Genomic DNA, 27,021 nt, shown 5'->3' with positions numbered 1-27,021 from the left:
GGGACACCATAATACAGCATAATTAATTCCAATGTTTTAATGGTATTTACTTGGGTAGCTTGTTTACAGGGAAAGGCCACTAAAAGACCACTATAAGTGTCTACAATGATGCATATGTATTGACAATTTTTACTCATGGGAAGTGGACCAATATAATCAATTTGCCAAATTTGTGCGGGTAATTTACCTCAATGTAATTGTCCTCTAACAATTTGGGGTACTTTTCGTTGTCTAGAATGTTGACAGATAGGACAATGCATTATAGTATCTTTGATTAAATTTAGAGGAATATAAATTCCTCGGTCAGCAGCTCACCTGCTAGTGGCTCTTTCTCCAAAATGTCCTGCTTTCTGATGGGCCCATTTCGCCAATCCCGCCAAATCAGAATTCTGCATGTCCACCACTGCCTCAGTAATTTTAGATTTCTCAACTGCAATGTTGTGAAAGAATTTGTCAAGGGAGTCTATTGGTGTATGGGCATCCACATGAAAGATGGTAACCCAAATTTCTTGCCATAATTCTTCACCCCAAAGTTTTTTAAAATGCAATTCCCAATTGCGAGCATACCATGTTGATAACCAAACCGCCAATCCATTAGCAGTGGACCAGGAGTCAGTAAAAATGTGACACGTACCAGGTAGTTCCTGTTTTAAAACTTAGTAAACAGCATACAATTCAGCAAATTGACTACTTTTTCCTTCACCAGTTGTACTCAGCAATTTTTGTGTGACAGGATTATAAGACACTGCCTTCCAATGCCTCTTCTCTCCTATGTACCTCGCTGAACCATCCGTAAACCACACATGGTTTCTGTCCACCGTGGACAGATCATCAAATGGCTTACCCCACTTAACAGGGGATTCCTGTACTATAGGTACGAAGCAATCACTCTCGGTGTCATTCGATGGCAACGTGCTCTGTCTTGTATGTACCATTTCCACTTAATCACACTCGCCTCTTGAGCATGTCCAATTCGATGAGTTTTCGGCGAACTCAGAACCCATTGCATAATAGGAATTTCAGGTCTCAATATCACATCATGTCCCAAAGTCAATTGCTCGGTATCCACCAGAGCCCAATAACATGCAAGTAACTGTTTTTCAAAGGGTGTGTAACGCTCACCAGCATCGGGTAACTTTTTAGTCCAGAAACCTAGCTGTACTTTATTTCGACCTTGTTTTTGCCACAAACTCCAATTCGCATAAGGACCTTGCACAGACACATTCAGATCCACATCACAATCACGTACAGGCCACAGGTCCAAAGCATACTGGATCGCTTCTTTCGCCAAATCAAACGCATCTTGCTGCGGTTTACTCCATTCAAACGCATTCTTTTTACGAGTGACTCTGTATAAAGGGGCTAATATCTGACTTAAATGTGGAATATGTTGACGCCAAAAACCAAATAAACCAATGAATCTCTGGGCATCTTTTCTGTTCCGGGGAACTGCAAAATCAAGAATTTTCTGTTTCACCTGTGGAATTACTTCTCTGTTTCCTTTATGCCAATTGATGCCTAAAAATGTTATACTTTGTGATGGACCTTGTAATTTGTCGGGATTAATTTCCCAACCTTTGTCTCGCAAATGATGGATAACCTGGTCTAACTGAGTCTGAACTTGATCCTGTGTTTCACCTTGAATTAAAATGTTGTCAATATAATGACACATCTGTATCTGTGGGTTTATGGGTATTTCAGCTAAATGTTCCACCACCAGCCGGTGACAGATTGTAGAACTGTGTACATAGCCTTGGGGAAGACTTCTAAACGTCATTTGACGTCCATTCCATGTAAAACTGAACTGTTCCTGACACTCAGGGGCAATTGGGATCGAAAAGAAAGCATTAGCAATGTCAATAGAAGCATACCACATTCCTGGATGTTTCTGAATTCTTTTAATTAAGGTAATAATGTCTGGTACTGCAACAGTCAAAGGGGGTGTATGTTTATTCAATTCGCGGTAATCAACAGTCATGCGCCAAGAATTATCACTTTTACGCACCGGCCAAACGGGATTATTCCAAGCAGAGGTAACCGGGGTTATAACTCCTGCATTCACTAGGTCCTGAATAGTAGCACTAATTTCTTCATGCCCACCTGGAATACGATACTGTTTTTGGGAAATAACTTTTGTAGCCTGGGGAATTTTTATAGGAGGCATTCTCAAACGGCCAACTCGTACAGGTCTGGATGATATATAACCTCTACTTCCAAATTGATAACATCCATCATCTAAATGTAAAGTCATACCTTTTAGGATATCAATTCCAATTATGTATTCTAAGAGTGGCACAACTAAAACAGAATATTCTTTTCGGGGAATTCTACCTATTTTCATCTCAACATTTGTTTGTACTGCGGGGGTTTCCTTTCCACCTAAACCAGTAATTGTAAAAATTGTCCTTTGAATTTCTTTGATTTTCCATGAATTAAAGTGGCCTCCGCTCCTGTATCTACCAATGCTCGGGCCCTCTGTATGTTACGGTGTCTCCAAAAAATGTCAATATCTACATAGGGTCTATTGTCTTTGTGAGCCCAACTGCGTACTGGAGCTTGACCTATTTCCTAGTCATTTTTATTGCGTTCTGACAACCAAGACAAATCAGGGTAAAGACTCTCAAATTTTCTGGACTATGTAACTTCCTGTTCGTATCCTTTCCCATCATGGAACGGGTTTTTGTCATCTACATGGTATTGTGAATTACGTTCAGAAAACCTGTGTCGTTCCTCTCTTCTCCTTATTTCGGGGGATTGATCCCTTTCATCTCTGTATCTGCTTTCAACATGCTCATCTCTCCCCCTCTCTCTCTCTCCCTCTCTCCCCCTCTCTCTCTCACGCCGAGGGGACACATCTCGCTCATTCCATCGTCTATCACGCCGATCCGAATCATCACGACGTCTGTCATCTCCACTGTCATCAGAATATTCACGATCACAATCATTCTTTCGTACACGTCTAGCACCCTCCTTCCTGTCCAAACCAAGCTTGCGAAACAGAGCCCACAAGCGATTATTAGGTTCACCATCAATCTCATCTCTCTTCACACCATCAGCCAACAAGGCAAGAAACATATCACGTCTAGTAAACTGATAATTTCCACCAGTACGACCCTCAGGTCTGGATTGTCTTTCAGGTTTAAGCAATTCACCAAGTTGACGTACAGATTCAAGCACTAAGGACAAAGCGTTACCAGTTTGATTGATCAACAATGTCATCATAACTTGTTTATATGCAACAGGGGAAGAACGGATAATGCGGTTCCGCACAGAAGATGTCAACAAACCATCCAACAATCTATCAGAAGTACTCAGAAAAATCGCAGTTTTCATTACCTCCTCCTTCAATCTTTGTGCCGCATCTCGCAAAGTATACCATGGCTTGTCGTTCAGAGGCCAGTCAGATTCAGTAGGGTATGTGTGATTACAACCATCAGTCGCTAATTGAAGCAAACTAATTTGACCAACGCCGTTATAGTTTCGGAAATGATCCTGTACAGTAGAATCCGAACTCAAAGAACAAAATTTCAAAGCATCTCCCATATCCAGCATAATGCCAGCAGCACCCAATTCATAGAGGCGCACCATCCACGTAAGCAAGGCCTCACCGGGACACTGTTGAAATCGTTCCAAAATGTCCCTAACTTCCTGTTGCGTAAAATCTTCTAAGCTATCTAAAGGAATACCATTAGGATTACCAGGAGCCTGCTGTAACTTTCGTCGAAAAACCGGATGCGCAGAAACCTCAGTACGAGGAGCACAAGGAACTCGATCAACAGATTTTGAGGGACATTTCGATTGAGAAATGTCGTCAGATTTAGAACACCGACCATGGTCGCCGGAATCATCATATTTGTCAAAAGTATTAGATTTACAGTCACGTCCGGTGCGAGAATACTCGCGTCTGTCAGACTCCTCAGCCGAGGAGCCAGAATCATTCGAGTCCCAGATATTACCATCCCATTCATCAGGATTCCAGTCCGGCTTTCGCCACGACCAGACGTACTTTCCGTTTGCAAACTCGACCACGACGATTCTTATATTTGTATTTAGCAATACGAACAGCAGCTCTTTCAGCAATAGTCTTGTAAGTCTCAAGTTTGTCGGCAAGCAATTTATTTTGACATCTCAAAAGAGTGTGAGCATTTTGTACTTCAACAAACTTCTCTTCAAGATCTGCATATTGTTTCTGCAATTTCAGAAATTTCTCATGTACAATCCTGTACGCATATAAAACAACCCAACCTCTGCGTCCCAAAATAGGAAGCTCCTCACCCTTCACAATCGGCGCTTTCTGCAAGCAAGCAATCACATGAGTCGGATCTGCCAGTTCCAAGCAAGAACTCCAATTTTCACTCAAACCAGTACAATCAGCCAACTCACGGGCCAATGCCTCGTAAGGCGTCGATTCCCATCCGGGAATTTCAACAGGCAATTTAAAAGTAGATTTTGACCTCCTCAAAAACATTGTGCCAAAAAACTAAAAGATATATACAACTATAAACAAATATACAAAATGTACTCCGCACGCGCCAAGCGCAAACCAACAAGATAGAAACAAAACTGCGCTAACAGGCTTACGTAAGCGGTTTGTGACGCCAGATGTAACGACCGGATTTTCGGACCGAATAGAATCAGCTCACCAAGACACCACCAACCCGGCCGAAACGTAACCACCTCCCTCCTCAGGACCTATTTACCTCGGTACCTGGGTACCTACCTGGGGATGGGGAATTAGCAATATACAAGCTTAGATCATCAAAAACACCACCAAATCCATAGGGATTACTAGAAACAATCACTAATTGCTACGGAATTCCATATCCTACACCACACTCATACCATATAGTCTTGCAGCAACTCAGGCCCAGACATGCTACCCTCCTCCTCATAGTGAAGGGGGCAGTTCTGATCACTTACCATTACACACTGACCACAATCAGTGCTCACGCAAGCCACAATCCTGTGGGTATACACACCGTATCCTCCCGGTGCTCTCTCTCAAACCACAATCCTGCAGGTATACACACCGTATCCTCCCGGTGCTCACGCTTCCGTCACAATCAGGTGACGATACACACCATATCCCCCCGGTGCTCTCAATAACGCCGCTACACAACGGCAATTACTGTCCTATTGATACCTTCAACTCTCTCTCTCTGTGTTGGGAAGTTTCTCTATATGTCTAATATCTACTGGGAATGTCTCATGTATAATATCATAGGTTATGTGATAGATAGACAGTTCAATCCTCTCACACAAGAATGGCCAAATCACGGTATGAAAAGGTTATTCTCTGATTTAGGCGCTCCCTGCTCCCTTGCTCAGTTACCACTTACCCGGACGGGAAACGCATCCGTCCACATAACAGCATCTGACTAGAAGAAAGGTTAATCTTATCGTAATAATAACAGTTCCACAGTGGTTCACTAAGAACTGGGGTCCCTTTATTACACAATAGCAAATTATAACAACAATATAATGCTGCAATATAACATACAGCCTGAAAAGCAAAGGAAAGAATTAGTATATGTGTGTGTGTGCACGCTAATAAGAAAGGGTCGACGTCACCTTATGAGTACGAAGTCTGGACTCAGTTGTCATCTGGGTTCCCTTCTCGTCTGTGCCTTGGCTTATCTTAGGATCACCCCTGCAGTCACGGATACTCGTCTGCACCGCTATGCTCTGTCTCCTCTGCTCCCCTCCAAGTCACAGGAACCTCCCTCTTGTTCTCTGTTTCGTCTGTCTCACTCTCGCCGTTCTGCACTACTCCTCTCTCCTCTCGATCACGGACTATCTCCACCTTCCGACTTCAATCTTATAAATCAGTTACTGCTGTTCTAGTATTCGTTCGCTCCGCTAACTTCTTCACTCTGCATGCTCTGATCTCAGTATCAAAGCTCACCAACTGCTCCAACTAAAGTAACTTCAATCTTTCTGAGAGATTTTTCAGCCCTCGGTCTTTTCGGACCTCAAAATGGCGACCGTCTGCTTCAAGTTGATTAACTGCAAGAATGCTAACCACTAGCTGCGGTCTACTAACTGACTGAATGAACTCTCCTCCTCTCTGTACTTTCGCTAATATAGAACCTTGTTCATGCATGGAAATTTCCAGCCAGTAACCTGCCGCCCACCAAATTCTTGTACCACCCCGTGCCAAGGACATGTTCTCAGCCGGCCGGCCTGATGTTGCGTCTTCGACACAAAGAAAAAGACATCTTATAACTAAAACATCACATTTGACCTAAAAGCATCTCAAGCAGCCGAGGCAGAAAGAAAGCTGGAGTCTCTCCCGTTCGAGGCCTACATGGCCTGAAGTAAGCATAAAGATGAATAACTCTATCAGGAATATACTAGTAACCTTACACAAGGACGAAATAATACCAATACTAAGGAATCTATCCCCTAACATAAGCTTATAGGCCCTAGAATAGAGAAAAGAATAGGGAATTATGTCAAGCATCTTGTAAATAGGCCAAATCTAAGGCTCTAATCCCTCTATTAGAATGATAGTAGGCTAAAGTCACCTTCACTCAAAAATAGAACAAAAACCCGGTCAGAACAGCACCCCACGCCAAAACCGCGATAGAGCAGACCAGTCCCAAATCGTATATAGGAAGATGCCCTCAGCCAAGCTGCACCGCATTCACAAGGGGGGACGCAATCATCTCAGCACACCAAAGCCTGTAGCGAGTGAAGTATACCCAGTGGAGGTACTTGAATTATATAAATCGAAAGCCTGCCCCAATGGCCGCACAGGGATTCAAGGGCCTCAACCCAGTCGTCCTTGTCAAGTGGACCCAAGTCTTCCTGCCAGGCCTCTCTGGTCTTGTGGAGTGTGGTGTGACTATTAGTGACTAAGGTGCGGTACAGTGCCGTAATTTTGTGTGCTCCCATCTCTCCTAAAAACACCTTGGCCTCAATGGGGTTAAAGTCAGGAATGGTGTCTAGCTGGGCAAGGCATGGTGAAATTGAAGATATTTAGAAAATTGGGATTGGGGCATTTGAAAGTCGAATTGTAGCTGTTGGAAGGACTTAAGGGTCCGACCGTGAAGAATATCGCCAACCGTTGAGATCCCAGTAATGTCCTAGCCTACAAACCCTTGAAGTGCAAGCAATTCCGGTAGGAGGCCATTGCCCCAAAGAGGAGTCTCCTTTTTTTTTAAACATATTTTTATTAGAAGGTTATGCCATTGTACATCGTTGGGCGAAACAAACCACATGTTCCTGTCACATTGGAGCAAGATCTAATAAGGTAGTCATGATTACACAATAGTAATCCCAATTTAAAAGTTGTTTTTCAGGAGCACACCTAATATTTCTATTACACATTTTGGTTACATTTCAAAAGAAAAGCATTCCTTCCCATCCATATCAAAGTACATGCAGTTCTAATATTACCCATCCTGGGGTCTGTAGTCATACCCAGTAGTCACTGCATCCAATATTATCGGTAAATCTGAAACAAGAAAAAACAACAAAATCCTACCAACTACCCCTTCCCCTTCCCTCCCCCCTGAGGCTCAACATGAGAAATTACATTATCATACACTCAGTCCAGTACTATACATTTACATTTTGGCATATACAGACAGTGTCCTGCTGGTCTTCAGCAACCCACCTGTTCAAGGCCCAGAGTTCCAGCCCCACCGTTTTGCGACTTGGTATAATCCTCCCTAGAATATACATTAGGTACAGTATTCTGTTATGTCCTAAGCGCCAATTCCTCCATCAGCAAGTTCCATTTCATTGATATGGGCATCCTACGCAGTCCACGTTGTTCTTCCCTTTTCAATTCCACCCCCTCTGCCCTGCCCCATTTCGATAACTCATCATACCAGGTTTTTAAAGATGGTGGCCTAGCTGCCTTCCATTGCATTGTAATGTTTCGTTTAGGCAGTATTAGCGCCAAGTTATTAAATTTAGTTACCGGACTACCCTTCTTCGCATTAGGACCCAGCCCCAGCAGACAGTATTCCAAGCTATCATTATTCCGCACTGGTGCTATCTCCGACAAAATCTCACAGACCGCCCCCCAGTACCGTTGTAGCCGCGGACAATTCCACAGCATGTGTATCAAATCTGCAGCCTGTAATTGGCAGCGCGGGCATACATCCGAAGAATCTGGGTACATGGTCTTCAGCTTGCACGGTGTCAGATAGGCCCTATGCAATAGCATGAGTCAGCCGGAGGTGGCCATCCTCCACAGCGGCATGAAGAGCCGCCAAATAATGTGTTGCTATTTGGGGGGAGAATTGTAAAACTCACACGGAAACTCGTTTGGGGGTGGAGCTTTACCGGAGCGCATATCGGCAAGGGCACTCTGAACCTCTTCTGTTGTAATCGGGGCATCTAGGTAATCTCGCACAGAATTTGGCAGGGACTTCGGGGGCAGATCAGCCAAAAAAGGGTCAATGGTGTCCGCAGGGAGAGTTTCCTGTGGGGCGTATAGGTCCGTGTAATAATCCGGAAAGCTGGTAGCAATGCGAGCAGAGTCTGTTAGCACCTCACCCGTTGGTATCCGGATTTCGGGAAGAATCACAGGTCTGAAAACCTGCTGGCACAGGCGGTGCATAAGGGCACCAGATTTGTCGCCCCACTGATATATGGGGCTACGTGTGGCAAGCCAATTCATTTTGGCGTCTTCCAGCAGGTTGCTGGCGTACAGTTGTTGCACCAAGGGGAGTTGGCAGTGAGGTGACTCGCCATCGGTCTCTCTGCTCCTGCGCTCTAGGTCTAAGACTTGAGCCTCAGTGCAGACCAGTTTCTCACGACATTGTCAACGCAGTGCAGAAAGCAATGTCCACCCCATCAGCGTTGGCTTCATGGCCTCCCAAAGGGTCCCCGGGGAGTCCACAGTGCTGATATTATGGGAAAAATACTCAATAATGGCTGTATACATCTAGTGATAATGGGGATCATCCTGTAGTAGCCATGTCGAGAGGCGCCAGCGGGATGGGAGTGATCAGGGCACACGTGCAATACCAGTGTAATCGGAGAATGATCAGACAAGCCTCTGGGCGATCTCGGCCTTCTCAATTTTGTGGATGTGAGGTGCAGAAATGAATATGTAGTCAAGGCAAGAGAAGGAATTGTGTATGGTCGAAAAATATGTGTATTCATTTGAGGCTGGGTGCAATTTTTGCCAGGTATCTAGTTTCGATTTGTGTATGTCAGTCCGCGGCCCAGTGCTGCGCCATCTGTCCATTGAGGGGCACATAACATTGTTCCAGCTCCCAGCTAACAGCAAGCCCTGTGGAAGCTCAGCCCAAAGGGAGGTCACTCGCTCCACTAAGATCAACGACAATGGAGGGGGGGCATACACACAGATTAGAGTGAGATGTTCACCGTAGAGCGTGCCAGTCAACACTATATACCAGCCTTGATCTGACCGAGACCGTTCGTGAACAAAGGGCACTCTGCAATGGATTAATATCGCCACTCCCAGAGATCCCCTATAGTAAAACCAGAGTGTTAACTCTGGATAAAGCCAAAGTGTGCCAGGCAGAGCATCTTATTGCCCAGTGAGTTTCCTGTAACATCAGAATGTCCGTGTTGTATCGCCTAGCCTGACGGAGTATTGTCCCTTGTTTAACCTTATCCAGAAAGCTGCGGAAATTCCAACTGATAATATTTAATCGCCTCGCCTGGGCATTTGTCATGTCTGGTATAGAACAAGCTAATAGACCAACATGTGGGTAGTGTAGTGCGCACAGAGTCTAAGCAAGAAGAGTAGCCCAGATTTGAACTGCCATCAAGAGAAGTTGATTATATCTACAGTTCAGCAGATGAAGGAGATTGTTGATTGTTGAACAATCCTTTGCATGTCAACGGAGTTGATGATGTCTTGGGATCTTCGTCTCGAGCGCGACCACTGGCGCTGCTGTTACCCGCTGGTCCTAGGCAGGTCCCGACTGGAGCCCACCGATGAGGCGTCAGAGTCCATGCCAGGTGGCATGTTGATCTTCTTTTTAACCGACTCATCCGTCCAGGTAAAAACCTGTTCAGGTAAATCCAAGAAGTAGGGCCGTGATTTGTATGAGACACGCAGGCGGGTTGGAAATAGTAAGGAATATTGAATTTCAGGCCCCGTAGACAGGCCTTGACCTCGGCGAATTATTGCCGGCGCTGCTGGACCATTTTAGTATAGTCAGGGAAAATCATGATGGGCTGAGAGGCGTAGGCAAGGACTCCCTTGAGCCTCGCTTACTGGACAATCGTATCCCGGTCCCTGTAGTTGAAGAAGCGGGCGATTAGTGGACAGTGATGCGCCCTCGGAGGTGGCCTCTTCCGCAGGACACGTTGCGCCCGTTCGATTATAAAGCATTCATCCGCGTTTCCTTTTCAGTAATCCACTGGACCGCATTGTGGCGGTCTTGGCGCAGGAGCATGGCATCGGACCCCACAGTGCCAATCTTGGCTTCCAATGCATCTCTAGATTGCGTGATAGCCGCCAAGATCACGGCATTGTCAGGGATATTGGTCGCGGCAGTCTCTGGGCCAGGCGGCTGGGCGTTGGCCCCAGTGTATTTTTCCATGGTGGATTGTTTGGAGGTGGCACCCGCAGGCTTATCCTTAGCCATTATAAGCGAGCCCAAGACGGCCAAAGATGAAAGTCCAGAGTGGGTGGCAGGCTAGTAGGTCACCAGAGTCGGGCCCCACCCTCAGGGGCACATCACTGACCCGCCGGGAGTGGCTATCAGGGGAGGGCCGTCACCCACAAGCCGCACCAGGACCTAGCCCGGCCGCCTCCACCGGCGATGAGTCCCCACCCCCCTTAATGGGTGTCTCCAGCTCCCACTGCGCAGCAGTGGCCAGGCCGGCGTCCCCGATGGTAGGGTAGCCTATAGAATCAGCCAGGAGCACCGTTATGAGCCAGGCAGCGATGTCGTCAAATCAAGGGGGAGGCCATGCACCGTGCAGATTAAGTAACTCCCAAGACTGGGCGATAATCGGGAAGGTGTGTTAACCCTGTGGCATAGAAGCAACAGAAATAGGAGGTTAGCAGGGGCCCAACACACTCACCGGGACATCACTGGTGAAAGACAGGTCTTGGATCTCGGCCAACCGCCCCTCATGGGGGGTGCGGCTGAGATGGCGCCAAACTCCGGGGCAGCCCGCTTTCGATGGTCCGTGGCTCCCACACTGTCCCCAGATCAATCGGGCATCCGATGATGACACGGGTGGGCAGGGAGGTAGCAGGCCACACCCATCAGGCCACATAGCAGGCTATAGGAAGGGGAGAGAATGACCGCACGTCCAGGCCTCACCCCCACCACGGCATATCAGGCCGCTCATGCCAAATCTGGGATAACAGGGTTGAGGGGGGGAAGTCAGTGCGCTGCTGTCCGATCCGACCACTTATGTCATCAACAATCACCGCAGGGATCTCCGGGTGGCCCTGGAGCAAGAGGCCCGTCCTGCAGCTCACAAGATGGCGGTGTGATCCGTCTCCATTCGCGAGCAGCCAGTCTCTAATATTGTCTATGCCAGTGCTTGTTTGTGTTATTATCCATCGTTTAAAAGTCACTCGAAGACCAGCCTTTCCTACAATGGCCCACCACTTTTGACCTACATTGAAACTGTCCGGTCAAGTCAAAACTCTAAATTATACTACTGTATTGTGAATGGTCTAATTATGTAAAAGCTGCTATGCAATGCACTTTAGTTTCTGTATTTAGGATAAGTCGGAGACTGTGCCTTCTGCAAGCTGAATTTACTAACTTGTTTATGTCAACGCTGCTCTGCACTGCACTTTATTATCTGCATTTGGGATTGGCAGGCTTTAGGCCTGTATGGGATGAAGTTGTGGGAAATTATTGATTCCTGCCATGATTTAAGAAGACTTTTTTAATCTTATCAGGTATTAACAAATATATATATATTGTGAATGGTTTTCGTTTTTTTTTCTTTTCCGTTAGAATTCTCATCAATAAAAAAGCAATACTTGCATTATTGTTGATACTTCCAGTAAAGTATTTACACCCCGCAATTGACGATGGGAGATGGTTTCATATTGCATAGTACAGGGTGAAGTCCACAAGGTGAGTTTCGAGCCCACTGACATGAATATGGCTCAGTGGGTTCAGCACACGCTGCAGAAATTTGCACATTATCTAGATGTTGTGTGCTGAAATTAAACATGCAATTAGTATAGTATAAATAATCCCGGATAATGGAGGACAAAATTATGTTGCAGTGCTTACTGATAAACTGTATTGTATTTTCTTTATATAGCGCTCTTGTGAGCCTTGTGAGGCTCAAAGCGCTTTAATTGTGCATCAAGAAAGAGCTAATTATGACACAAGATGCCATTTAAGTCAAATTCACCATATTCTCTGGCAACAATAGTAGCCCCATTTAAAAGCATATTTCCTCATAGATCCCAATTAGTGAGCTACCAATGTCATGTAGTTGCTTGCTTTCCTCACGGTTATGTCGACCTCATACGTTGTCTCTCAGCGGAGATGGCTTAAGTAGAAATTTCACATTCCATTCCCTCGTGTCTTACTTTCGGTTAGATAACTTCTGCTTTATTGTTGGCTTTAAATTTCTCAAGATGTTTTAGTGTTGTAACATTTTGCAGGGCGTGACCACAGGCTACTCAAATTACCATAATCAAGTAGCTGGAAACCAGAAAGATAATTACCTTGCATCTGGCATTTGATCTCGGTCTTTGAATGGACTACAAATGTGAGGAGATAACAAGAATTACAGCCCTGTTTACATTTACAGAAGTCTGAACAAAGGCAAACAGTAACACGAGCAGACATCGGACAGGTCAAATGCTCTTAGAGAAAGGGAAATGTAGTCCCTAAACAGATGCTACAATGAGACAAGTGGAAGGGAACAAGTACTGGGGTATTGCATCGTCCAATGAAAAGGAGGGACAAATAGGAAAATTGACCACTAGCAAGTAAGGATTTTTAAAGGACACTGAAACAACCAATGAAAACAGTAAGCCCACAAAGAATTATATACCAACGTATAAGAAGTATATACCATAGGTCTCGAAAGCTCAACCTAAAAATTAACAAAGTGCCATAGCACATAGCAAGAGATAGAGTACCGTCAGACATATTGAAAAGGACAAGACAAATTATTGGACTTAACTCAGTTTGGGACCACCTCGCGCAAACCATTACATCATGCCTAGGAAGCGGAAAAGGAGTGGAGAGGACTTGCTAAATGTTGTAGAATGAGAAGGGAAAAGGGTTAGCCAACTGTCATGAATTCTGTGATTCTTGAGGGTTGCGGTAATTATGCCAGTGAATTAGCAACCATACAGATATATTTAATGGGAGGATGGTGAAGACTATTGGTGCATGGGGCTCTTTATAATTTACCAAATGTATATTCCCTGATGAAAGTAATAGCTTTTATTGTATGTGGTTGAAGTGTATACAAATACTCAGTTGAAAAACTTATTAAAAGCTCCGTGTTTTAATGTAGTTGCGTGGAGCGCATCACAGAGAGATGCACCATTTTGAGGACTATATAGTTCCTCATTCTCAGGAAAAAGTTTAGCAAACTGTAACATCAGATGTCAGAAATTTCAGGAGTGAAAATATGAACTGTAACTGCAATGGGTCCATCAATTTTTTCTGTGACGATGATCTGGTGGGCATGGAGCTGTGTGATCAGTGAAAACCATATGTGTCTTCCATGACAGTGTTAAAAGGTATACTTTTTCCTTCCTTGGAGTGAATGTTATTATTCGAGAAAATGTTTGGAAATACATATGTCTATAAAAAAGTGATATGTTTTTCAGGTAGTCTAAAAATGTATGGAAGTCTAATTTTCTGATTTTCACATTGCAGAAAATTAAACTTCCAAAGAAAGTTACAAGGCATTATCCAATGTACGAATTATACCTGTATGGAGAAGGAACATATGCAGAAGAGAACAAAAATCTGATATTAACTGGAATTCCAATACTTTTTCTCCCTGGGAACGCTGGAAGCTACAAGCAAGGTAATTCAGTTCACTTATGAATAACCGATCATGCAAAAGACTTATCTATACATGTTTTTATCATAAGAAGAAATATTATATTCTAAATAAAAATTTGAATAATCCAAGTTACTAATGTGTTTTAACTCGTATGTTCCTCTCTAATATCCTAATCTTGCCCTTAAAGTGACAACAGCAGTGTGAAGGATACTTTTGTACAGTTGCAAGCTCTATTTAATACTGATATTATACACTACAGAGTAGGCTTATAAAATATATTATTTAAAGTACTCTATAAAGCAATCACGTACATTGGATATCAAAATAAATTGTGCAATGTGGCAATTACTATTCTCAGTATATGTCTTGTTAATTGGTGGTTCCTCTGAATCTTTTAATTGCGCTACTAAATATAGACAGCTTTCCGACCAAGTCACTTCTTTCCTATTTTTGGTCAAGCCTAAGTAGCGCATGTGCTGCGCTGCGAGACAAGCTGTCTCTACACTGTGGGCTGTAAGTCCGCCCATCGCTTCTGATTGGCTGCTTCGATCGGCCTTCTAAAATGCCTGCTTATCAGTGGCTAAATCTTCCCTCATTAACCCGCCCTTATGCCTCTTGTTTACTCCCATGGACTGGTCCTATTATAAGTGGCCTTACACTTAGGCGCTCATCAGGTTGTTTATCTGCACTATTTTCTTTCTTTTCTGCTTGTGGAAGAATGTTTTGCTTTGCCTTTTGCTGTCGCTGCCACTCCCTCCCACCACCCTGCTTGCCGGCACCCACCAGTCTCTTTACGCGCTCCCACCACCCCTCCCAGATGCACAACAATGGATTTAAAAAATAACATTCACACTTTGTTTACGTGGCGCTGAAGGGTCTTCTGCTGCCCATGGTGCTGCTCCTGCTCGCCCTGGAGGCTGAAGCAAGAGACTCTATGTACTCTGCTTCTGTGGACGATGCTCGCCGAGCGTGGTCGGGGTGTATTTTTATTTGTAAATACCTGTTAAATTATTACATGGGAAACTGAAAAGAAGATAACACACGGTTGTACAAGGACTATTGTAAATATGTTCGAAATTAAAAAAACTGCCACACTCAAGTATTCCTCTCAGTAACATGTTATCGATGATGCAGCACTTGTTTTTGTCCTGGTGCAGTCAGGCCTTGTTGTGAATCAAGTTCTTGAAAACCCCGTTGCTACCATGCTTCTGTGCCTGGGGGTTAATCATTGCAGAGGACCAGGTTGGGTACTTCTGTGAAGAATTGAAGGTGAACTTTCCCTGCTGCACTCGCTGTCAAAAACAGGGGCAGACATGCCGCTTCTGACGCTGCCAAAAACATCAAGGAAGCCTCCTATCATGTGGACAATGAACCACAGTTTTTTTTAAAAATTAAATTAAATTTACTTTTTTTTATTTAAAAAGCAGGTTCATTTATTTATGGCTTTTCCAATGCTTATATATGTTTCAATTTAAGCACTCTACGAGATAGCGTATGTTTTTCTACTGTCTACCTCTTGTAAGTTTTCCCATCTGTTGTGCTTCCTGCTTGTGTGCTTCCGCTTCTGCCCTCGTATGCTTATCCCCCCCACTCCATTCCTTTTTGTTCAGGTGCTTCTGCCCCCCCACCTTTTGTATTTTTATTGTTTTGGAGTTCAAATTAGACAGAGACATCGGGTATCGGAGCCCTTTACATGAGCACCAGTTTCGTTACATGAGGACACATTAATTTTTCTTACGGCACAGGGAGATTAAGTGATTTGCCCAGATTAAGTGATTTGCCCAGAATCTCAGGATGTTGAGCGCGTTGCCAAGACTCGAACCTGGTTTCCCAGCTTCGAGATCGACCGCTCTAGCCATAAGGTGTGCTCTTGTTTTTTCTTGTGTTTGCCAAAACCACCATGTTTGCCCTCCCCACCCACAGACCCATGTTGCTGCCTCCTCTCGGCATTGCCTCACTCTTGCTTTTACCTGCCTGCTCTGGTTTCTTGCTCCCACCGGTTTTTCTTTCCCCCACCCTTTTACCCTATAAGGCCGCTGTCAAAATCAATATGTCTGTCTCCACTAAGGATATAAAACAGGGTGTAACCTTTAAACGGTCACGTTACAGCCCCATTTCTTAATGGGGAAGCACTCTTCTCACTACTGTCTCTGCTGCCAATTAGTTACAGTAAAAGTGTTTAATTAACAAATATAGAATGCGTATTTGCAGCTGTCCCACTCACACAGTAACATGATTAAAATGCATGTTGTTAAAGAAGCACCCCACCCCACGTGCTACTTTTTTTTGGGTTACCAATTGAAATTGGATCCATTAATAGAAAAAAGGCACTTGTGTAATTTTCTAGGCGCCTGTATTCTTTGTGTGCACACCTACAAAATGACATGCAGGCCGCCTAAGCTTCTTTTTCTATTGTTAAAGCCATACTGCACAGTATGGGGATTCTGTACAACATGGCTAGAACCATTAGCAAAGGCAAGACCTATAGGCTTTGCCAGTGCTTGTTTAACCTTGCATTTAGTCCTGCGCAGATAAAAATAAAAAGAATTCAAGTGACAACTGCATTTTTTAGGCTTGCCAACAGTCAGCTTTTAGATGTCTGTTTATGAGACATTTCTTGTGGATCATACCAAAACATAGTGTGCTTACAGCCAATCTGTAGCTTGTTTTTTTTTGCTTGCTTCTAATTTTATGTCTTTCCTTCCTTTTATTGTGTTTGTCTCTCCTTTGGAGCATAGTTTCTTTACCATACTTTTTATTGGATGACTAGTATGTATCCCTTCACTGCTTTCATGCAAGGAACTATTTTTTCTTTTTCTTCAGCATTCATGCAAGAATATTTGTTTATTATGTCTCACCCTTGTGTGCTGGTTCTCCACTTAAATCTTCCCACACACCATTTGTGTTTGAGCAGTTCACAAAACCGTCTTTCAAGGCTGCATGGTTTTAATCAATTTTCCTAAATATTAATGTTTTGTGGTTTAAACAACAGTTCTGATGTAACTGCATGTAAGCTTGCACTGTTCTCTGTTATTTATTTCCAATCACTTCTCAAGGTTGCTTCCAAGTGGATTTAGACAGCGCAATTTGTCCTAAAGCATAGTAGACTGCTTTAAACAAATGCTTTTATTTAATTGTGTTACACTGTAGAACTTGCTTTTGAATGAAAAATTAAGCCACTAAAAGGTTGCGGTGAAGCATAAACGTTTGCTGGAAATGCATGTGAGCTGGGAGCCAGCCGTCTAGGTTTATTTTAATAAAATCTTCTGATTTAGACTGCCAAAGGACAACACATTAGCAGCACGTGTCTTGCTGGAAATAAACCAGCCAAACTCAAAATCCGCCTTCAGATGAAATGTCTGGGATGCTTTGCAAGCCTCCAAACTGTGGTGTACCAGGACCTCACTTGCCAAGTTTTAAAAAAATTCTTAATTGGCCAGATTTCTTTCTACACTAGAAGACAAAGAGAACCTGGCAAAGCGCTCCCATGCATGGCAAAGTATTAACTCTTACGACTCTCTAAAGCCATAAGCATATATTGATCAAGGATTCTCTCACCAACTTAAATGTATGCGCCTTCGCCTAGGTATTGAGCTAAATCTAGATCAACTACCCCTCTGGCTAAAACCGGCAAAGAAAAATGGCAGACTTTGTTGCGCTGGAAAATAAATCTTAATGCATATCCTCGGTCTCTACCCGGCAGTGCTATCAGACCGCTGGAGGATGCTGCAGGTTCTTTTAACCATGCCTCTGTTCGAACATGCAGGCAAGCCATTTTCGCGGCATTGAACCCAGAACTTACACAGTTGAACATCAAGGTAGTAAAGTTTATGGAAGTTTTCGAAGCCAGAACCTAAGCCATAGGGGAGAAGCAGAGGTCACATACCAGCTTGAGAATGACGAGCATGATCAGTGACATTGGACATTACGCAGGGGCGGTTCCTCCATTAGGGCGGTGGAGCGCCGCCCCACTGCTTTCTTGCAGTGTGAGAAGCAGAAAATAAAATGGTATTTTAAATGCCATTTTATATTCTGCTTGTCATGCTGCGAGAATGCAGACAGCAGCAGTATGCTTGGTTGGGGGCGGGCAGGAGGATATGCCTGGTTGGGGCGGCCGGGTGGGCGGGTTGGGTAAGATTGTTTTTCACCACTCTGAGTGCCCTGACTGCTTGGTCGGCCCTGGGGCTGACCAAAGCAGTCATGCGCACTCTACATTTTCTCTATGTAGGCTGCTTGCATCCTACATAGAGAAAATGGCTTCCCAACAGATGCCCGGTTGGGCGCTGCCCAGGACTCCGCACCAATTACAATGCTGCCATTGCAGCATTGTGATTGGCTACAGGAGGGGAGGGAGCATGCCTATGCCTGTTTCGGACCGGCCCAGGAGAAGAGGCGGCGCGGGACCGAAATCAGGTACGTTTTATTTATATTTGACACCACCCGAGAGAATTGCAAGCTGTTACTGTTAATGTCCGTAAACATATCACATCCATTCTTTGCCTTTGATATTCCATAATTTTGATGATTTCATTGAAAGAGAAGGCTTGTTCCTTTAAACACCTTAAAATATCCTCCATCGATGCCGCTCTGCGGCATGTTCTGTCACAAGTTGCTAAATGATAGGAAGCATTTCTAGTGATAGAGCGCTTACAGCACTCTAAATTGTATGGGTGCACTATACTCATGGTTTAAACGCACTCACATGTATTTTTGTCGTTTGCAGTGTTTGACAATTATTAAGATGCATTTATTCAAAGTTATTTTAGCATTGCAATGTAGTGTGCATATTTAAGTAGGACCTTGTATGTATTAAACAAACCTATAATTCCTGTATGTAAAATTTTCAGGGTGAAATATTATTTGTGCAATGTAATTCGTGTATAGTTTAAGTTGCCTGAATTGTAGGCCCAAACTGCAAGTTGTTTTGAGTTTCGTTTCTCCATGGATTGCTCAAGAATTATAATTAAATTAATCCTTTTTGTGTTCGAAGACAGTATGTTCTCTTCCTATTGCAGGTGCAGGAATTCAACCTCGTTATTCTTAGATTTAAGGAGATACCCAGAATGTCTTTGAAGAAGGCTGGAAGGTGAAAAAGGGAGGACGCCTTTCGTGCCTGGCCTACTAAAATGTTGCAAATGGAAAAGTATAATTTATGACGTATTGTGGGTTGAACATTGCCTTTTTGTATGATGTGCAGGGACAGATTCGAGAGACTACTGCTTATTTCGGAGGAGAAGGCTCATCCTAGAACGCTTTCCATAGCTTTAAGCTATCAGACCCATTTGATGTGAGTACTTCTTAGGAAGTAAACATGTGCTGACACCTTTTGGATAGACTTGGGGACATAGGTAGGATTTCCATGTAGAGCAGTGTAGGGGAAGATACTTATCTTTTCTTCTCTAATGAAAAGAGAATTGGACTAGGCTTCTATTCTTTGTTGCATTTTGGTTTTGGAGGTCATCATATTATGCCTTTTGTTTCGAATGAATTATATTTGTAAATTTGGCTCTGTATTGATTTTTATATATCTGTATACTCTGATATTGAGGTGTGTTTATATTACATTTTTTTGGCCTTATAATAAATCCACAAAACTGAAAAAATTCATGACTAAATTGAAAGTTAACTGCATTGCTTTGCTCCCCTCAAACTCTTTTAGGGGCCTATATAAAATGCAGTCTGATTTGAATTCAGTAGGGAAGACCAGAAGTATAATTTAGCGTAATCAAATGGTAGCAGAGAATGGTTTAACCTCTTAAAGTGAGGGGAGAAAAGAGGAATTATGAGTAGGATTGGGAAAACAATAGAGCTTTGGGCAGAGTAGATGTCAGCGAAGACAGATGGAAGTCGGCGGACGTTGAGGGTGCGGCGGAAACAGTGGTAGCATGAGTATGAAACTGTGGTTTGTTAGATTGCGGTGATCACTTAATTGTGTGATGTCTTGCGAAGTTGGAATGTACCTTGAGTGAGTGTGGGTTTATCGGTTTACTGGTGCGGACACGTGCAGATCAGGAAGTTTGGTTAGTGGACTCAAGAGAAGTCCAAGATCCCGGGATAGTTTTGTATTTGTAATTGTCTGATCAGAATTGTGGGTGTCGTGAAGCGCTATCAACGATTCACTTACGACCGGGAACTTTTTGTGAATGCAGGAGTGTGTTACGGGTAGAAAGCCTCAGGTACCGGGGGTGGACTACGGCGATTGAGTGATCAACGCAGATAGGGGGTCACATCGGATGACTCTTCTTGTGAGTGTGTTCTATCGATCATTTAGCGGACGGACAATTACTTGTTTTATGTAACTGAAAGTTATTGTGACTTCGTTAGGAGCAGTTACTTGGTTTAATAGCTTTTGGATATACAGTTACTTGTTAGTATGAATGTGTGAGCAAGTGTACGAGGTGAAATTGTAAAGGAGGGTGAGCCGCTAACGAGGGAGCAGTGACGTCAGAGCGCGCAGCGCTGGGATTGGTGGAAGTGCGTCCGAAGTTGAACATTGGGTTGCAAATAATTGATTTTAACAATGAGATGTTTTAAGGTGTTGCGAAGTTTGTGTAGAGGTGACACAGGGGTGGTGACTCAGGTAGGAGAAGAAGCTTCACCAGAGTCTACCATGGTACATTATACAGCAACAAATGTAGGACTCCATACCATGGTGTGGCTTCAAAATTGGCATAAAATTACAGAGAAAGAAGGAGAATTGGCTTTCTCTCGTTATGGGTCATTTCGTATGGAGGTGCCGTACCAGCTGAGAGGAGTAATGTCTTCTCTGAAACCTCTGCCCAGACCAACACAATTTGAGGCATTAGATGCGTGGATGAGAGCAGCAATGGCGAAGAGGAGAGAAGCTTCACAGGGAAGAATGAAGAAAGCAATGAAGGCATATCAGGATGCCAAGTGGGATGCACAGTTGAAGAGATGGAGAGTAGATACTATAAAGGGAGAACAATTGTATCCAGGAGGGTTTGGTGGGAAAAGTAAGACAGAAGAGGACAGTGATTCAGAAGACAGTTTTCTTGAAAGATTGCTATTAGAACGTCCTGCACCTTGTGACTGTAGATTGGAGACCGGGAAGACGCAGCACATAGGGGAAATTTTTGGAGCGGGACGAATGGGCTCAAAGGAGCGGACAACAGGAGTAAGAGGGAGGATTTCAGTGGGAACTAGAATTCCAGGAGGATCTGGATGGATAGGAGGGTACACAGATCATGAGACAGGAGAAATTACATGTACCATGTGGTTACCAGAATCTCTTACAGTACAAGTTACCATTCGACCTGTGGTTTCGATATATACCCCTAGAGAGAGACCCAGGGAAAGTCAAATGCAAACAGGAGAAGGGGAAGAGACTATATTTGGAGGGAGTCTTATAATGAGTGGAACGGGGTTGGCTCAGGTACCAGTGGAAGCTGGTACTCCACTGCCAGCTACAGCTGATCCATCAAGGATGGACAGTGGGTCGGAACCAAGACAAATAGGAATTTTGGCAAACTCTAGGTCAGACATCAGAATGTTTGTGCTGGGATTGAAATCTGATATTAGTTTAATGATACAGCACCACCTGATATGCTGACAGAATAAGTTGGTGGAAGAGATTCTGCGTTATGCAAAGTACTGCAGTGAGCAGGTAATCGACACAAAAGAAAGTGAAATACAAGTTTATGATGTAGTTGAGGAATCCTGAAAGGCCTGATCTGATGCAAGGGGTTGGAGGAGCGATGGGTAGAGGAAGAGGAAGTGGCAGGGGAATGGGTCAACATATGGTATTACTACCTGGACAGGGAAGAGGAAGGGGAATGGATGCAGGTACAGGCGGTGATTGGGTGGCGAATCAAAAGAAGGTCACTGCTTGTCATTATTGTCACAAAATCGGGCATTGGAAGCTCGAGTGTCGATTAAATCTGGCAAATCAAATGCAATATGAAGGCGAGGGACAGATGTCTGAGGGTTTGAACATTGTGACTAGACCTAGGTCCATGTATGGAGGAGGTTGTGAGTTACACATGCAGATAGCTCAGCATCCGAGAAATAATCAGGTGTATCATCAGATGCCCTATTTAGAAATACAAGATAGATTTGACCAAACTCAAGATTCTGAGGAGTGTCAGAGGGGGGTGCAAGAGGAGTGCACTTTAGGTGTGGCCCTCAAAGTTGATCAGAGTGGACAGTTTGTAGATGCAGAGGTGAATAGACATCCTGTTAACATTTTGCTAGGTACTGGAGCTGCATGCCCTACAGTACGGACAGAAGTAGTCCCCGATTTGTCCCTTTCAGGACAATCGATTCAAGTGGTGGGAGTTACCAATCAGAGAATGACTAATCCATTAACAGACGAGTTACCTGTGAGAATAGGACCGTTCCGAGATAGACATCAATTTGTGGTGTGCGATTCAAGCCCAGTCAGTCTATTGGGACGAGACCTTTTGCGTAAGCTAAACTGTACCATATCTTACACTCCGAGAGGTGTGGAGCTGCAAACCTGTGAAGATGATGCGGATTTCAAAATGGCCAATATGAGTTTGTGCACAGAAATGTTCGTTGTTCTTACGACAGAGGACTTACCACAAGATTTGAGGAACTCTCTTTCCCCGAAAGTTTGGGATTTAACGGGTGAGGAGATAGGATTGATTCGAGAGGTTGTACCTGTTGAGATCAAACAAAATGCTCTATTCCCACAGTATAAATTGACTCCAGAAACTGTGGCTGGATTAAGACCTGTAATCAAGTCAATGATTGCACAAGGCATTCTGAAGGAGATAAGAGGAAGTCACTGCAACTCACCTATTAAGGGACAGCAGAAGCCTAGTGGCAAGTACAGAATAGTGCAGGATTAATGAAATCGTGATCCCATGTTGTCCTGTGGTACAAATCCAGCTGTTATACCATTTCAAATACCATCTGAGGCAGAATGGTTTACAGTCCTCGATGTGTGTCAGGTATTTTTTTCCATACCACTCCACGAGGATAGCCAATTTATTTTTGCATTTAGGATGGATGACCGTGTGTTAACATGGTGTCCTATCCCTCAAGGGTATACAGAAACCACCTCTATCTTTAGTCAAAGTTTAAAAAAGAATCTTGAAGGGCTGGTGATGCCCCAGTGCTCAGTTCTGGTTCAGTACATAGACAACCTTTTGGTCGCTTCAGAGACCGAGGATGCTTGCAGGATCGACACAGTGGCTTTGCTGAATCATTTGGCAGAAAATGGACACAAAGTGTCCTCAAATAAACTTCAGTATTGTCAGACTGAAGTTCAGTGTCTAGGTCACCAAATTGAGAAGGGGAAGCGAAGAGTGTCACCAGATCGCATAGAGACGATTCTGCAAATGGAAACTCAGAAAACAAAGAAAGAAGTCCGCATGCTTTTGGGAATGGTCAGCTATTGTCGACAGTGGATCCCAAACTTTTCATTGCAAGCAAAGCCACTATTGAGGTTGACTTGAAAGGACGTTAGAGATCCGGGACCATGGGATGATGATTGTTTGAGCGCCTTCCACGAGCTGAGAGAGAGCTTAGGTCGTGCTCCAGCTTTGGGAATGCCAGATTATAACAACGCGTTTTTGCTTTTCTGTTGTGAGAAGGAGGGATGGGCATTAGCAGTCCTTGTACAGACACATTGGAGTGCCCGTAGACCAGTGGCTTACTTTTCAGCTACATTAGATCCAGTAGCTTCTGTGTTGCCCGGATGTCTCAAATCCGTTGCTGCAACAGGTGTCAGCATTGAGAGATGTGAAAGCATAGTGATGAGTCATCCACTTATTGTTTACTTGCCACATTCAGTAGAACTGTTAATGACAAGAACCGAGACACAGTATTTAACAAATAACAGACTTACAAAGTATGAGCAGGTTATATTAGCTTCTGAAAATGTCACTTTGAAACGCTGTTCTACCTTGAATACTGCCACATTGTTTTTTTTGTGTTTTATTCAGCATTAACAAACATTTCCAATTTTTGGTTCCAGCACAAGTACAATTATTAAGGCATGGCAATACATCACATATTAAAAAAAAGAGATAAAATACAAAGGCAATATGAAAAACCGGAGGTTATAAACACCACACGGAATGAAGAATCAACAATCAATCAAAACTTGGTTCAATCAAACATCAAAAACTCAACCAGAAAACCAGAAAAAGCTGTCGATCAACAAAACTTGGACCATCCTGAATTCGACATCACTTGCCCCGACATAAGCATTAAAGATCTGGTTTTCAATATGGCACATCAAAAGGAAAAACTCAAAATTCAGAATAGTACTCCTTTAAAACAGCTCAATTTTGATGATTCTCTCTCCCAAACCCTGGATTTCCTAAGGCTAAAATCTATCGACCCCATCAGCGAACAAACCACAGTATCCAAAGCTCTGGTTACATTGGAAAGAATCCTAGAATCAGTTCTCTCTCATCTAGGGATCATCTTGGAAAACACGTACCAGATGTTAGACACCCAAATAGGAATGTTAAAACATCTGGTAGAGAAAAAAAAGAATAAACAACAAACAAAACAACTACAAGATGGTGATGGTGATATACGACCAACAGAGGTCGAATCGGACACTCCACAAGCCCTAATATTAATACCAGCAAATTCTTCATCAAAGGTCGACATGGCTTCTCAAACTGGTCGATGTAAGCAAATAGAAAAAAAAGAAAAGAATAAATATAACCAAACCTATTCATTACGAAATCTTTTTAAGGATCCAAAAGAATCCAAAATGATAGCACAGACTATAGTATACTATCCAATCTTTAACAAAATAAAGCCAAAAAAGCCATCAAAAGGGTTAAACACTACAAAACAAACAATAATAGAAACTTCAATAAATATGGTACCAGATCCCGTTCCGCCTCAAAAAACAGTAAAAACAAGTAGAACAAACACCAACTCTCGTAAGCAGGCAAAGAAAAGAAAAAATAGAAGGTTTGCAAAACAGAAGGCCCGAAAAATTAAATTCTCAAAAATGTCATCACCAAACCAACTGAGTGTCGAAAAAAAGGAAGATCAAATATGTAATAACATGACGGAACAAAGCTTTCACCTTTCGACCTCTAAGACGCAAGTGGCAAATTCACTATCCTTAAATCCCATCACCCCAAGTTTTGTTCCTAGGAAAATAGATAGTGAATTAAGGACTCAAAAGGAAAGCCAACACCAAACTCCACCGAAGAGGAAGATGTCTATTCAACCACAGATAAACCTTATTCGCAGAGTAGAAATTACTGATCTTTCTTCCTCAGGCGAAGATCCCTTAAATAGGGAAAGGATAATAAATCAGCAACAAATGGTACAACCATTACAGGCGCTAGCAAGAAATGATATTAAACTAGTATCCTTCCCAGATAAAAATAAAACGACATCAGCTGTTGCAGAATTCTGGTCGCCAGTAATTCCAGTAATTATACTCCAAGAAAAAGAGATTCTTCATAAGTGCGGATTCGACGTGGCCCTAGTAAAAGGGGTAACAGGTCCGATACCAGAATTTCATACAACTAAACAACATCATTTAGTAGCAACTCAGTGCAGCAACAATAACCGGTCAAATCCTTACAAAGAAGACATTTCAGTCTCAATTACCAACGGAATAAGGCGAACCTGGACCAAGAATAATCCAACCCAGGAAAAAGTATCTATTGATAACTCATGGGCATGGATTGCAGAAAACCTCAATAACAAAACACTGGGACCACAAATTAAGCGCCCTTTCTAGCCACGGTCTAACCATCTATTCCTGGAACATCGCAGGGAAAACTCAAGAAAAATTAGTAACAATTACCCAAGATCGTCCAGGGATAGTGGCTTTACAAGAAACCTGGGCAACGGCGAATTTCGACTTTCCCGATTACTTTGTGTACGATATTCCAGCAGAACCGGTCACCCATGGGCATGCAAAAGGAGGGATTGCAATTCTTCTATCTGAAGATTATTACTGGGATCTGGAAATTGTACTCACACATTCCAAGAATTTCCAATGTCTAAAGATCAAAATAGGGACAGATGGGACCAGACCTTTGAATAAAATGCTTATCTTTAATGTGTACATCCCCCAGGGAACAAAAATTGATGCACTCTCCCTAAATATATTTGAGGACATTGAAAAGGTGGTGGAACAACAGAATTTCCCACTAATGTTCCTGACAGATTTATACGGGCACATTTCCAATGATCTATTACAAAAATGGGAGTCGGGAGAAAAAGAGGAGGCCCAGGAAATACCCATTCCACAATTCCCCACAGGAAGTAAATCCAATAAGAGAGGGAAAATTATCTTATCATCACTCACTACACTAAATGGAGTACTACTAAATGGCAACATTGAAGGGGATATTCCAGCTTCCGTCACAAGAAGGGGAGGCAGCCATGCATCAATCCTCGATTATATGATCTGCAGCCCAGATCTCTTCGGATTAGTCCATCAACTTAAAATAAAGTTTGAGAAAGGAAGCGAACATGCTATCCTCCAACTAATAACCGGTCTAACATTGAAAGGAACATCCCCAGTGTACATAATGGATTTGCTCAGAACAGCTTTAATAAATCAAGTCCAAGGCCGGGTTCAGTGGAATTCTAGATCTTTTGGAAGAATCAGCCATATAATTGAGAATTCAAATTTATTAGTAACTACCCACAACATAAATCCAATAACAAACTTCGAGGTAGTGGTTAAGACTCTCCTCCAACTATTGAAGGAAAGTGAAAAACGAAAAAAGACAAAAATACAAATTAATAAAAAAAAGGAATACAGATCCCAAGGCAATAGAATTAAACAATTTAATTAGGGCCCAGTTTCACCATTTTTCGGCTACCAGAAAACTGGAAATTAACAAATTAAAAAATTATCGCAGAAGACAAAAATTCAAAGAAAAACAAAAGTTACAAGATAAAAAATGGACGGACTTACAGATAGCAGCTAAAAGTCAGGACAAACGTGCCTATTGGATCATAATAGCGCAAGAAACAGGAACTAAAAAACCGCTAAAATCAAACCCTGTACCACCTTCTGAATGGGAAACATATATAACTAATATATAAAACAAATCAAATTTCCAATCGTTATGCAGCAATGCAACC

The 27,021-nt window shown here is 43.1% G+C and overlaps 1 protein-coding gene across 1 annotated transcript in view; it reads left to right on the top strand.

Moving 5' to 3' along the window:
* Nucleotides 1-27,021, top strand: part of PGAP1 (post-GPI attachment to proteins inositol deacylase 1) — an 868,977-nt gene that overhangs the window by 46,369 nt on the left and 795,587 nt on the right. Inside the window, exon 2 of the mRNA XM_086955415.1 lies at nucleotides 13,821-13,974. Coding sequence (XP_086811541.1) covers nucleotides 13,821-13,974 — 154 coding nt within the window. The remainder of the gene's footprint in view (nucleotides 1-13,820; nucleotides 13,975-27,021) is intronic.

This window comes from Lissotriton vulgaris, chromosome 2_1 (genome assembly GCF_964263255.1).
Source record: "Lissotriton vulgaris chromosome 2_1, aLisVul1.2, whole genome shotgun sequence".
Taxonomy (NCBI): domain Eukaryota; kingdom Metazoa; phylum Chordata; class Amphibia; order Caudata; family Salamandridae; genus Lissotriton; species Lissotriton vulgaris.
The sequence above is the reverse complement of the archived record's forward strand: the minus strand, read 5'-3'. Positions and strand labels throughout refer to the sequence as shown.